The 14,429-nt window shown below is 43.6% G+C and overlaps 1 protein-coding gene across 4 annotated transcripts in view; it reads left to right on the plus strand.

Annotated features, from left to right (window-relative positions):
- The window catches only part of LOC122540354 (paired box protein Pax-7-like), a 184,028-nt gene that overhangs the window by 101,942 nt on the left and 67,657 nt on the right, over nucleotides 1-14,429 (plus strand). The window contains exons 6-7 of one of the 4 annotated variants that reach the window (XM_043675953.1): nucleotides 1,718-1,883; nucleotides 2,848-3,047. In XM_043675953.1, the coding sequence (XP_043531888.1) occupies nucleotides 1,718-1,883; nucleotides 2,848-3,047 (366 nt within the window). Of the gene's footprint in view, nucleotides 1-1,717; nucleotides 1,884-2,847; nucleotides 3,295-14,429 lie in introns of those variants that run through there. The other 3 variants (XM_043675954.1, XM_043675955.1, XM_043675952.1) reach the window with 3 other exon arrangements.

A 14,429-nucleotide genomic window follows, 5' to 3' on the forward strand; every position in this document is an offset into this window, starting at 1 on the left:
AATGTTTTATAAAGTGGTAGCAAGACTTCCTTGCTCCTATATTCCATACCTTGGATAATGAAGGCAAGCATGCTTTCTTCACCACCCTGTCTACCTGTGCTGACATCTTCAGGGATCTATTGACTTGTCCACTAAGATCCATTTGTTCCACAGTACTGCCTAGAGATCTACCATTTACTGTATATGTCCTTATCTTAATAGACCTCCCAAAAAGCATAACCCCATACTTATAGGATTAAACTCCATTTGCCATTGCTATGCCCAATTTACCAGCTGATCAATATCTGAGACCATCCTCTTCACTATCAACATCACCTACTTTTTGTGTCATCTGCAAATTTACTAATTTCACCCTCTACATTCACATCTGAGTCATTAATATAAATAACAAACAGCAATGATCCCAGCACCAATCCCTGTGGTACACTGCTGATGGACATGCTCGCAATCACAAAAAACAATTGTACACCCTCACCCTTTGCCTCTACTTGTAAGCCAATTTTGGATCCAGTTTGCAAACTTGCCTTGGATCCCATGGGCTCTGACCTTTCACGTGGGACCTTGTCAAAGGCCTTACTGAAGTCCATATAGACGTCTATGCTGAAGGAACATCCCAGTGAGATTTGCTGTTTCAAAACAGATAAGAGGAAAATGAGAGGGAGAAAGATATGGCTAGCAGTGTGTGTACATTAGTAGATGTGTAGAACGATGTACATAACACCAACAGCTGACATTTGTATAGTCTCTTTGACATAGAACAGTCATCCCAAGCCACAGTTAGCTCAGTTAGTTAGGCAGTTAGCACACGGTTCAGAGTAATGCAAATACTGAAGGTTCAATTCCCATTCCACCTGAGGTGGGTATTGTCTCCTTGCCCAGCCCTTGAGACTGAAGGCAGTGGCAAACCACCTCTACCCAGAAAACCGATCAGATAGAAGCACCAGCAGACAACAAGCCAAGAAGTTGCCTTTTGTTCGAGCACATGTGAGTGAATGAATGACCGAATAAAATCTTAAAGGAAGAGAATTCCAGAATGTAAAACCCAGGTTGGGGGAAAGAGAGTTGGAAAAACAGAGAGCTGGAGACAGGGCTGCAGAGAAGAGAAGGCAAACTAGAGGATTGACTTTGCCGGTGATCAAGACAGTGGCAGGGATTAGAAACAAATTAATTCAGGATAAGTATTTCAGTTTTGAAATTCAGGATAACAGGACATATAGAACAAAGGGACTCTGCTACTTCTCCCTCAGATGTTTGTTCTCTGTTCTCTTATTTTAAAAATGTACTGACTGGTCTAATTATTGTGTTTGGTAATAAAAATTGGACAAGTTCTTGGTAATATTGATTAAATGAGTTACTGTGTTTGGTAACATTGGACAGGTTATTGCTGTTTGATACTAGTGATGGGAAGTGTTACTGTATTTGGTAATATTAATCAGAAGTGTTTTTGTGTTTGGTAATATTGATCGGAACTGCTACTGTCTTTGGTAATATTGATCAGACGTGCTATGGTGTTTGGTAATATTGATCAGAAGTGTTCTTGTATTTGGTAACATTGATTGGAAGTGTTCTTGTATTTGGTAAAATGGAGAGGAGGAGTTACTGTATTCGGTAATATCGATTGGAAGTGTTCTTGTATTTGGTAATATTGATAGGATGAGTTACTGTATTTGGTAATATTGATTGGAAGTATTATTGTGTTTGATTCTTCACTTTGCAGGTCTGGTTCAGTAATCGCCGAGCTCGGTGGCGTAAACAAGCCGGAGCTAATCAGTTGGCAGCGTTCAACCACCTATTGCCAGGTGGATTCCCACCCACTGGAATGCCAACCTTGCCCCCGTACCAGTTGCCTGAGTCATCATATCCAACAACTACTCTTTCCCAAGGTAAGATCAATGTGCAGTCTGACGTAACAGTTTGCCAAACAGCACTGGACATGAGAGGGACTCGCGATGAACTGGCTGCCTAATTCAACCACTTCAACAGCCTAGACAATCAGGAACTGTCCAGAAACATTCACTTCACTGGGAAACTAGTCCAGGGCCCTGGGGAGATCAGTTTTCCCTTGTATATTTGGTAGAATTGAGATTCAATTGGTGAAGACTTTGGGAGTGAATTACACTCTGAGCATCTAGAGGTGATGTGGAACTCTCCATCTGTTATCAAACCCATTCTCTTGTCATCAATAGAATTGGGATATGTTCTACACTGAGTAATTCACTCCAATTTACTATTCAGAAGGTGAACAGTACCAGAAGTCTCAGACAAATCCTTAAAACCTGAGGGTTAGCATGTCAAAGAATCCTACCATGGAGTCAGGGGAAAAGCTTTGATCCATCCGGACCATTCCGGCCAGATTGTATTGTCTGCCTGTGTAGACTGACCCGATTTCAACCAGGTCAGCTGGAGGAGCAGTACAGTTACTCTCAGAAGGGCAAGAAGGAGACAGGATTCCTGCTCCTGATCGCTGACAGATCTCCATTCTCTGTCCTCAGGAGATAGTGGGTAAGCACAGAACTGGGCTCCATTACAATATCCCTGTATCTGCAAAGACTCATCAGGCATTAACGACTGGTGCTTCTGAACAGCTGTCCGAGCTTGTGGATCTAAATCCGCAAGGTGGGAATGAGGGGAGGAGAGAAGAGCTGTGGGAAAGAGAGATAAATGGATGGTCGAGGAGACAAAAGGAGCGGGTGGAGAGGAGAAGATTGGACAGGGCATGGGAGGAGTGCAGAGTAGGAGAGGATGAGGAAGGGCAGGATTGTGGGAGAGAAAGAGTAATGCATTGTGGATATGATGTATCAGACTTGGCTGTGTGACTAAACACTTGTCATATATGATTGGTCTCAGATGGAGGGAGCACTGTCCACAGGCCACAGCCTCTCCCACCCTCATCTATGCACCAGAGTGGCCTGGCAGCTGCAGCAGAGAGTGGCTCATATGGTTTAACGTCCAATCGACACACCTTCTCCAGCTACCCCGACAGCTTCATGAACGCGACAGGACCTAACAACCCCATGAACCAGGTCAGCAATGGACTCTCTCCACAGGTCAGCCTTCACGCAGTCACTATCCTGAACATCTGTCTGGACAGCTAGTCATCATTAAACCCTCCCACTATGTTTAAAACTCACCTACAATCAAATCAATCTATAAAAGTAGGGGCTTCAGGCTCATTGACGTACACAGCAGAGTCAACGTTCAGTGCAAGCCTTTTCTATCTCCATCCCTGCCACATCTGAAGTAATTTAACCTATTGGTACAGCCCGGACTTTGTAACAAGATAATGTGAGTCTGGGTTGCAAGCTCAAAGAACAGCTCTGAGAATTCAATGGTCCAGTCCAAAAATCAAGTAATTAAATCCATTAATTGAATAAACTAATTGCCATAGTGAAGGAAAATGCACAAAGTGTTCATTATTTTTTTGAAAAATGTACATTCCTCCATTTAAGTTGGGGAAAAAAATGTTGAATCAAGGCAGGAAATGTTGATTACCAACAGCCAGCAAGGATTTAGATCCTGGATGTTGAAGCTAAGGGAAGGCTAGTGGAGTGAAGAACATTGTAGCATGAGATTCAAAGATTTAGAGAGGAAAATGATCGAGTGTGTACTGATTACAGCACAGTAAAGAGTTGCAGAACCATTTAGACATTCAAAGGGACAAGAGAAGTAAAATAAAGATTCATGTCCTTTAGGGAAGGAAACTACCACCCTTACCTGGTCTGGCCTATATGTGACTCTAAATCCACAGCGGGATGGTTAACTCTTAACTGCTCTCTGGACAATTAAGGATAGGCGATAAATGCTGACCTAGCCAGTGATGCCCTCAACTTGTGAATAAATTAAAGAAAAGCATTGACTGATAAACAGAGACTAGAGTTCTGATATAGATATGGATATAGAAGTATAAGAGTCAGCACCTTCAGGAGGGGAGAGAGAGCTGTACCCCAGGGAGAGTCAGCACCTTCAGGAGAGGAGGGGAAGCTGTACCCCAGGGAGAGTCAGCACCTTCAGGAGAGGCATTGCGAAAGTTGAATAGGGAAGAGTGGACTCCGTAAATCCTTCCCTACTTGAACATGGTCAGTCACCGAGACAGACACTAGAAGTGTAAAGTGCTATTCTGGAGTATATCCAATTTCTCATGACCCGATTCCCTGTGAGTGGACGGGCTGGTGGGTATGACACATTTTCCGGAAAGTTCTTCATTTTCACATTCCCTGTGGAGCAGAAAGCCTGTCTGAGAAGCGGATCTTAGTAGCACCTGGTACAATCTGAACAATGTCTGCACTCTAACTTGGCAGGGCTGCATTGCAGCCACATGGCATGAGATATCATCATGATCTTATGGCAGGACTATGGAAAGCTAAGCTTCCCTCCATCCTCAGGGAGCTGTTAAATACTTTTCACAGATTTCTAACTGTGTTCTTGCTCTTGTGGAAAGTTCCTTTCTCCAGCTTCCACCCCCTTTTGGAATGAATCCCATTTTTTTTTTTGAAAAACCAGTAATCCCAGTAAAATTTTCTCACTCGATGTGTGCTACTGTTTCTCCAACATCCTTGAGTGGGTTGTCGTACATTCATCTTGTAAACTTGATAAGCGCAAAATTTTCCTTAAAGTGTGTAATGTTAAATCAAATGCTATTGTGTTATTTTACTTGAACGAGCTCCAAGACAGGGGATTGAAGAGACAGTGCGTGTAAGAGAGAGCAAGAGAGAGACAGAGGAAAAGATCCTGTGTGCAAGAAAGCCACAGGCAAAGAAAAACTGAGAGCAAGGGGAACACTGAGAAAGAGTCTGAGGAAAGAAAATGAGAGAGAGGGAAACCAAGAGAGAGAATTGTGTGGAGCTAGACATGCAGTCAGAGATGGAGAGAGAGAGAGAGAAAAAAGCAGTTGCTGAATTAAAAAGTGAGTGTGTTTGTTAGAATTAATTGATCAGGTTAACATATGCTTTTCTCTGTTGGGAGAGGTAGCTCAACCATGATTTTCCTATTCAGTGAAGTGTAAATGGTCCTGAAGAGCATTAAAATTTTATTTCTGCTTCATACAGTTCTCCACAGCCACGAACAGTGGTCCAAGATTTTACCTCCTGTAAGTTCCTGACAAGAGTAGACAACTGAATCCCTGTACTATCCACCCTGGCCCATTGAAAACCAAGCGCCACTGACAATACAGGCTCAGTACGTAGGACCACTTGCACAGTGTGATCCCACTGGCTGAGAAGTCCAGTCGGCATATTCTAATTGCCAAGTGCCAAGCTTCCTTAATGGATTGAGGCACAGACCAACCAATGGGCTGAATAGCCTCCTTCATGCAATAGTGACTTGACATGAATACATGACTGTTCTGCAGCACCTTGGTCTGTTGGGGGAGGATCTCAAATAGTGAACTTCCAGCAGTGATGCCCCTTGACCCTGTCCCAAAAGAACACTTCTGACCTAGTTGAGATTTTAAGATGATCAAAAGAAGACGGGATAACTAGGGAGAAACTATTCTCTCTGGTGGGAGAGTCCAGAATATGAGGCCATAATCTTAAAGTTAGAGCAGGGCTGCTCAAGGAGGTGCCAAGGAACAGTTCTTCACCAAAGTGGAAATATGAAACACACTTTCAGAGAGAACTGTTAATGTTGGGGAAAAGAAAAAGAAAATTTCCAAATTTTTATTGGGTACGGGAATTAAAAGTTACAGAGAGAAGGTGAGTAGGTGGAATACTTGGACAAATCCAGCTGTTATTCAATTGAAAGACAGAATGGTGCAAATGACCTCATCCTGTTCCCATGTGTCTGCATAATCTACTGCACTGATGTGGTAACCATCAGAGATGAGGTTGCAAACTTCCTGCAGTACCATACTATTGGATAGATCAGTCTAAGACAGCAGGAAGCCTAAAAATAAGCGATTGTTACTGGAGTTTCACTATAGCAATCAAACTTCCCTACAATCAATATTCACTAGTGCTCACAGCAATTATATATTCACATATACATTGGCATTATCCCCTTGGCTTTATAGCATTCCATGCTGTATATATTTGTGGGTGGAATATTATGTGTCCTAGCTCACCATGACCAGAATTCCTGACAGGTGGATAACCAGAAGGAATTCTACATTAGGAGGACTCACCCATATTCTGTTGCTTTGGCAACTAAAGTTTCAGGCTCTTGACCTTTAAATCTGGCATAAAATAGCAGCAGGTTAACAAATTTATTAAGGAGTAAGATTACAAAAATAAATTGAGGGTTACAGAATCAAACAGTCTGGAGGAGCAGGGCTAACATCAGAGGAGACAAGGCAGTAGTACAGATGATGGCTTCTTTCTCCTGTCATTTCTGCCTCAGTGAAAACCTTTTAGCAAACAATGTTACTAACTGTTTTCACTTGCTGCCTCTAGTCATCGGTTGTTTGATAGTTTTATTTACACGATTAGTGTATTATTACCATCGATAAGGTCAGTTGTGGGAGGGATGGAGGCTCCTCTCAGTGTGGGGGATTCTTGATTGCAGTGCTGGGTCAGGTTTGTGGACGTGTGGGTCATAAAGGACAGGGATTTTCAGGGAATGGGAATGGTCTTGGAGTTGGGTTCATTTGGGGTCATGGAAGCTAGGTCCAGTGGGATTGGCCCAGCTTATTTCTGTGGGCCACTTCTTCTTCTCCTGTGCTAAAATAAATAATTCAGTGCTTGCCTTTACTGAATATATTCATCCCAGGATTACCCAAATTCAGCCTGGTGCAGAATCTCTCAGATCCTCGAAGGTGGAGATCAATCATTGGAGCCCATTTTCCAAATTAAAGCAAGTTAATTGATTTTTAAAAAGGCAGATAGCCAGTGGAAGACCCTGAACAATATTGCCCAGATAAATGGAGTGAACAGCAATCGTCCCCTCCCCACCCCAACCCATCCCCTGGAAGGGGAATCAGAGTGTATGGGGGTAGGGGGTCAGGCTGCATGGACAAGTCAATATGCATAGGATGGGGTTGTCCAGGAGTGTGGAGAGGTCAGGTTGCGCAGAGCGGGTAAGGGAACACAGGAGTTGTAGGGGGTCAGGGTCCATGGGATTTAGGGTTGGAATGTATGGGAGAGGAATTACTGTGAACTCCTCTAATGATCTCCTTTTGCAAGAAAACAATTGGTGACGTTTAATTGTCCTGAATGAAGGCTGTCTATTAGACACTGCGATTCACCATTGGGAACCAAGCGGCCTTGTTTGACTTCGTTTGACTTTATTTTATTCATTCGATAAGTGAGAAGAGAGAAAGTTGTGAGCGTTTGTAATTAGAATATGGGATGATTAGTTGGACAGAGCTAGGTTCCATTTGATGTTCAGTGAGTCACTATCACCTCGATGAGTGCAAAGCGAGGGAATGAGAGAGATGTTCACTCTCCTTTGATCCATTGCCTCAGGCTCACTTCACAACCACTTCCAGTCTGACTGAGCGAGTTATTCCTGGCAAGTGTCTGTTAGAGATAAGAACGGAACCGACCGCACAAGCAATTGGCCAATCTGTGAAATTGCAGTAAAATCTCAATATCTGACACACAGCTCCAGTACAGGTGCTTCCAAATACCTGCAATATTTTATCATGCTGTCCAAGTCTCCTGGGTTAGAAGATAAATACTCTCTCTTTTGTTTCCTTTTCTTTGTAAATCTTTGCTTGACTTTTTTATTGGAGGGTCAACGTTATGATTGCTACTCTTCTCCTGGAAGCTTGAATCTATTTGTACTGTTCTCTGTTCCATTTTCCACAAGGTTTCTGTTAAAATAGCGCCACGAGGAATTTCACCCAAGAATGTAACTGTTAATAGAAAAAGAGGAGGCTCCACCACATCTCTCTCTCTCATACTTTTTCTCTACTTGTCTCTCTCCCTAACACTGTCACACTCTCCCTCACTCATACTCTCTCTTCCCTCTCTGAATGCATTCACTCTCCATCTCCCTTCCTCCCTCTCATCAATCCCTCACCTCCCGTCTCTCATCCAACATCCCCCTCTCTCAAGGTCTACCTCCCCCCTCTTCTCTTGTGATCTCCACTCCCCTTCATTCTCCCTCCTTCCTTTATTCTCTCTTGTTTGTCCTTGTTCTCCTTCACTCCCTTCTGTTTCTCACTTCTTATTGCAATTCCTCTGCTGAGCACTCCCGGAGTAATTCTGTATTTTGGCTCCAATCCCTTGGAAACTCTAAAGCTTCTTGTACAAATGACAGTGGATCAGGGATGATAATGTGGTGACAAACAGACAGATATCGAAAGCCTGTTTGAGATGCAAAGGTCAATTGGCCGCATGTGCTTTCCGTTAGTTACAAATACCAGACTGACAGGGGCAGGGCCTGTGATTAATCCTTGGCCTCCTTGCTTTTCTCACCCTGTAACTGCAGATCACTCTGCAGAGCTGAGTAAGGGAGTAAAATTCACTTGGTGTTCTGTTGTTGTTACCCCATGGATCTCGTTGTTGATTCTCTTGTTTCAAAGTCATAAAATCAAACAACGAAGAAAGAAGCCATTTAACCCTTTATGCATGTTCTGGCTCATTAAAGGTCTATCCACATTGTTCCATTTCTTTGGAGACTTGTAACTATTTATCCTTCCTGTATTTATCTGATTCCTATTTGAAAGTTATCATTGAATCCACTTTCACTGTTCTTTCAGTCAGTCATATTCCAGATCATAACAACTGTGCAAAAGAGCAAACTTTCCCCAAATGTTCGCAGGACTTTTGTCCAATCAGTTAGTTCAGTATCCTTTGGTCGTTGACTGACCTGCCAGTGGAAACACTTCCTCCTCATTTACTTCATTAAACCTCTCATAATTTTGATGCTAGTCATCACTTTGTTGCAATCTCCCCCGCGACCATCATTTCTTTAACTCCAGATGTTATACTTCCCATCTCCAGTGATTTCATGGTGATGTGAGGGGCAGGGGGGGGGTGGATCATAGAGCACCTACCTTCACACATTCTGTATTCGCTGTCCCTGAAGCACTTTCTTTCTGATCATGTTGGGCAGCTGCTTATCCCTCAATGGTAGACAGCTAGCACAGTTACTCTCACAGTTAAACTCTGTCAGGGATAAACTCACAAGTCGGCACTGTCAGAGTTTAACCTGCGTCCCCTCACAGTCGGCACTGTCGGGGTTAAACCCCTGTCCCCTCACAGTCAGGGTCAAACCCCTGTCCCCTCACAGTCGGCACTGTCGGGGTTAAACCCCTGTCCCCTCACAGTCGGGCACTGTCGGGGTCAAGCCCCCGTCACCCCCCCCCCCCCCCCCCCTCAGTCGGCACCGTCGGGGTTAAACTGTGACCACTCAGTTTCTCAGCTGGTGATGGCTCCAAATGGCTGCTCATCTTAACTCAGACTCCAGCTGAGGATATTTCACCATTTATTTACATGTAATTATGTCTGTAAGGTGCAGTTATTAACTCTGTCAACAGCAATTTGCTTTGACATTTTTCACTTTGCCTCTTCCCCACTGCTCTCACTGAAAACTGCTTGCCACTCAGAACCTGCTCTGCGTTTTCTCTTCAAACTGCAGCACAAATTCATAACCAACCTGTGCTTTCATTGTTCAACTCAACATTTTCATTCACCACTCGTAGCTCACACAAGCTCTGCATGGAGAGAGCCCTTTATATACTTGTTGGTGAATCTGAACTCGGAGACTGACAGTTTTCGGAATAAATTTGTGTCAAAGGTTTTTTGAAATGAAACTTTAATATGAAATATTAACCTCTCATTAATCGGTCACAGTTGGTAACAGAGAGCAGCTGTTACAATGGTTGTCATGTTTGTAAACTCAGGGACATACTGGAATGGAACAGATTCATATTCAACCAATACCATGGTATATATTTCTGGGAGAGGGAAGGTATTTCAGGTATTACCTCCAAAACAGTAGTAGCAATGCAGTAGTGGGTTTTATGATCCAGCTACTTACCTTTTCAAACAAGAAGTGTAAAATAAGATGCTATTTTTTTCTGGGACTTGTGAGAATTATCTACCACATCAGACAGTGACCAAAATGTGCTGGGCCCTGCCACCATTTCCTTATTCTGCCTGGTAATGTCCAATCCAAATACATACACAGCAGTGTAATTGGTTTTCCTGAAGGTTCTGACTCTCCCTGGTGTACACCTCCCCCTCCTCTCCTGAAGGTGCTGACTCTCCCTGGGGTACACCTCCCCCTCCTCTCCTGAAGGTGCTGATCTGGGCACTCTTTTCTGGTGTCTCGGTAACATCAGCTACAATAGTATGAACGATTGAGGAGAGGGAACGGTCACTATTGCCAGTACCCATCCTGTTTTTGTCCAGCATCCGAAAAAAACAAGACCGGGAGTTACGGCACAGTGATGAACAGTTGGAATCCTGGTTGCTTTGCTCATTTGACTTGGGGGTTTGTTGGGAGTAGGGGGCGCAGCACAATTTATTGAATCTTAACTCACAGCCGAGACAAGATACTCAGCACGGACCCGGACTTGAACCTGGCTTCTTGCTGGTCTGCTTGCTTCAGCACCCTACTGAATGGAGCATTCATTTCATGAGCCCTTGGGGTGGCTGGTGTCAGTATTATCAGTGTAGTAACACATACAGTATTTTAATTAATACATCAGCTTCCCTTTGTCATTATTGGATCACAAGCATGAATAGAGAGTGATTGAGAAACAGCTGCTGTGTGCTCTGAGTCTCAGGGGGACAAATATACACCCTAGGGTTGGAGATAATGTTTATCTCTGTTTCCTCCCTCTCTCTCTCTCTCTCTCTCTCACTTGCTCACTATCTCAACACAACCCCAGTGAGAGACGCTACATTCAACTCTATAACCAGTTATTATTTTCTCGGACACAGTTTTTACACCTGGGAGCTGTGTCCTATCTGTTCAATGTTATATAAAGTAATAAGTGAGTAGTCCAACAAACTGTGGATCACATCCAGGTCTGTAATGCTCCCTGATATTTCTTCACCCTGGGATAGTGATCACAGGACCCAAAACCAAAGGAGATTAAAGCTTCATAATTCAGGGATGATTTCAACAGTGAATTCAAATAACATTGGGCTGTTTGACCCAGTACCCATTGTAATCCGCAGAATCGGAAAAAGAAACCGTAATATAAACAACAATAACTAGCATTAATATAGTACCTTCCATGTAGCAAATGTCCTGAAGCATCTCATAGGATTGAATCAGACACTAACTAACTAACTGGTGACACGAAGTCATATGAGGACAGGGACCAACAGGTTTATAAATCAGGAATGTATTATGTTGATTAAAAGAGAAGATAGATACCAAAAACATTTAAGGTAGGAATTTCAGAGCTTTGCAGGCATAAATCCAATCACACAGTGATTACAAACAGCTATATGCATAAGGAATATCACAGGGCTGTAGGGTAGAGGAGGTTACAGTGATAGGGAGGAGGTTACAGTGATAGGGAGGGCTGTAGGGGGGAGGAGGTTACAGTGATAGGGTCGGCTGTAGGGCGAGAGATTTTACAGTGATAGGGCCGGGGGTGGAGGAGGTTACAGTGATAGGGAGTGCTGTCGGGTGAGCGTGGTTACAGTGATAGGGAGGGCTGTAGGGTGAGAGATTTTACAGTGATAGGGCCGGGGCTGGAGGAGGTTACAGTGATAGGGAGTGCTGTCGGATGAGCGTGGTTACAGTGATAGGGAAGGCTGTAGGGTGAGGGAGGTTATCGTGCTAGCATAAAGTGTTGTCACAAACATTTTAAAATCAAGGCTGTTGCCAGGGTTGGAGGATTTGAGCTATAGGGAGAGGCTGAACAGGCTGGGGCTGTTTTCCTCTGGAGTGCTGGAGGCTGAGGCGTGACCTTAGAGGTTTACAAAATTGAGGGGCATGGATAGGGTAAATAGGCAAAGTCTTTTCCCTGGGGTTGGGGAGGCCAGAACTAGAGGGCATAGGTTTAGGGTGAGAGGGGCAAGATATAAAAGAGACCTAAGGGGCAACTTTTTCACAGAGGGTGGTACGTGTATGGAATGAGCTGCCAGAGGAAGTGGTGGAGGCTGGTACAATTGCAACATTCAAAAGGCATTTGGATGGGTATATGAATAGGAAGGGTTTGGGGGGATATGGACTGGGTGCTGGCCGGTGGGACTAGATTGGGTTGGGATATCTGGTCAGCATGGACGGGTTGGACCGAAGGGTCTGTTTCCATGCTGTACATCTCTATAACTCTAAGGCATTTGTTAACTGGGGACCATTGTGAGTCAGTGAGCACCGGCTGATGGCTGAACAAGAATTAGATTGAGTTAAGACATATGCAGTGTTTGGAAAACCTGAAGTCTATGAATGGTATGGGATGAGTGATCAGCCAGACGTCTATTGGAATAGTCACGTTTAGTAGGAACACATGAGGTATGCATGACTTTATTGCATCATATTGAAGTGTTTTATTTCACAGAGAGTTGGGAAGAGGGAAACTTTACAACAGCTGAATGTTATAAGAAAGAAGTCTTCAATGGATTGTGAGGTATTAGTGGTGGTGGATTACAGTTCATGCAGAGTCCAAGCTGATGTGGCAATGTGTTTTCTCACGCCCATGGTGTACTCTGGAGCTCTGGATCATGATGTCCAAGGTGCCAAAATTTTTCCCATCACATGACTGACCAGGAATCGTTCCCATCCTACTGCATCCCATTGATGTCTGTTGTAAGGATTTACAAATTGATTCTTGGAACCTATTTATGAACACATATTTCTTGACCACCAAGACCTGGAGTGGGATTTGAACCCAGAGAATTGGGCTCAGTGGCAGGGATGTTACTCAATACCCCAGTAGCACAATAAGTATTAGAGGGTTATATATATCATAAATTTGTTTGGCTGTTGCTTTTTTAGTTCCATCTAATAACCCAAGCCATGTTGGTTTTCCCTCTGGAATAATTTGATTAAATTGTAATACTGAGCATTCTCTCCGACGTCATTACCACGGTTATCAGTGATTTAGAAACTGGTGCATGGACCTATATAAACCACACAGAGACAAACTACTGCATCACACTACAAACAGAGCAATACTATAGCTAAGATCATCTGCCTATTCTGATCAAGGGCAGATTTGATAATATTTAGACTGTGCCTAGGATCAAGGGGTTTGATTCTAAGAATGCAAGTGGAGAAGCTGCGGAGTTCCATATCTTAGTACGTTGTTCTCATATGTCCTGCGCATACAGTGCCTTAAGTTTATTTAGTAAACTAACTAGCAATCTCTAACACTTAAACATTGTACTGACCTATCCTCCATGGTCTGTATTGTCATATTGATAGGCTGCTCTCCTTTGAGTTGCCAATCTCTTTCACAGCAGTGATATTCCACAGCTCTAGTCTTCATGCTCATCAATCTTTTCTTCAAAAAGATGCCACAAAACACAGTTATTGACTAAAGATTCGCAACCTGCTTCATTGCCTCATTGTCCCTGATTGACTGGGTTTAGAGGATCCATGGTTAACAGTCTAGTAGCTACTGCACTAGCTATGATGGTGATACCTGCTCCTTTAATCTCCTCTGGTCCCACCTCTTTCTCTAACTCATCATATCTCCACCTCCCTATCTCTGTCGTCTCTCTCTCCCTCTTTCTGTCACTATTTACTGTGGAAAAGGATATGGAAGATATAGACTGTAGGGAAATAGATGGTGACATCTTGCAAAATGTCCAGATTACAGAGGAGGAAGTGCTGGATGTCTTGAAATGGTTAAAAATGGATAAACCCCCAGGACCTGATCAGGTGTACCTGAGAACTCTGTGGGAAGCTAGAGAAGTGATTGCTGGGCCTCTTGCTGAGATATTTGTATCATCGATAGTCACAGGTGAGGTGCCGGAAGACTGGAGGTTGGCAAACGTGCCACTGTTTAAGAAGGGCGTTAAAGACAAGCCAGGGAACTATAGACCGGTGAGCCTGACCTCAGTGGTGGGCAAGTTGTTGGAGGGAATCCTGAGGGACAGGCAAGGACTGATTCGGGATAGTTAACATGGCTTTGTGCGTGGGAAATCATGTCTCACAAACTTGATTGAGTTTTTTGAAGAAGTAACAAAGAAGACTGAGGGCAGAGCAGTAGATGTGATCTATATGGACTTCAGTAAGGCATTCAACAAGGTTCCCCATGGGTGACTGATTAGCAAGGTTAGATCTCATGGAATACAGGGAGAACTAGCAATTTGGATACAGAACTGGCTCAAAGGTAGAAGACAGAGAGTGTTGATGGAGGGTTGTTTTTCAGACTGGAGGCCTCAGACCAGTGGAGTGCCACAAGGATCAGTGCTGGGCCCTCTACTTTTTTGTCATTTACATAAATGATTTGGATGCAAGCATAAGAGGTACAGTTAGTAAATTTGCAGATGACACCAAAATTGGAGGTGTAGTGGACAGCGAAGAGGGTTACCTCAAATTACAATGGGATCTTGATCAGATGGGCCAATGGGCTGAGA

The sequence above is a fragment of the Chiloscyllium plagiosum genome, chromosome 34 (assembly GCF_004010195.1).
Source record: "Chiloscyllium plagiosum isolate BGI_BamShark_2017 chromosome 34, ASM401019v2, whole genome shotgun sequence".
NCBI classification, from domain to species: Eukaryota; Metazoa; Chordata; class Chondrichthyes; order Orectolobiformes; family Hemiscylliidae; genus Chiloscyllium; species Chiloscyllium plagiosum.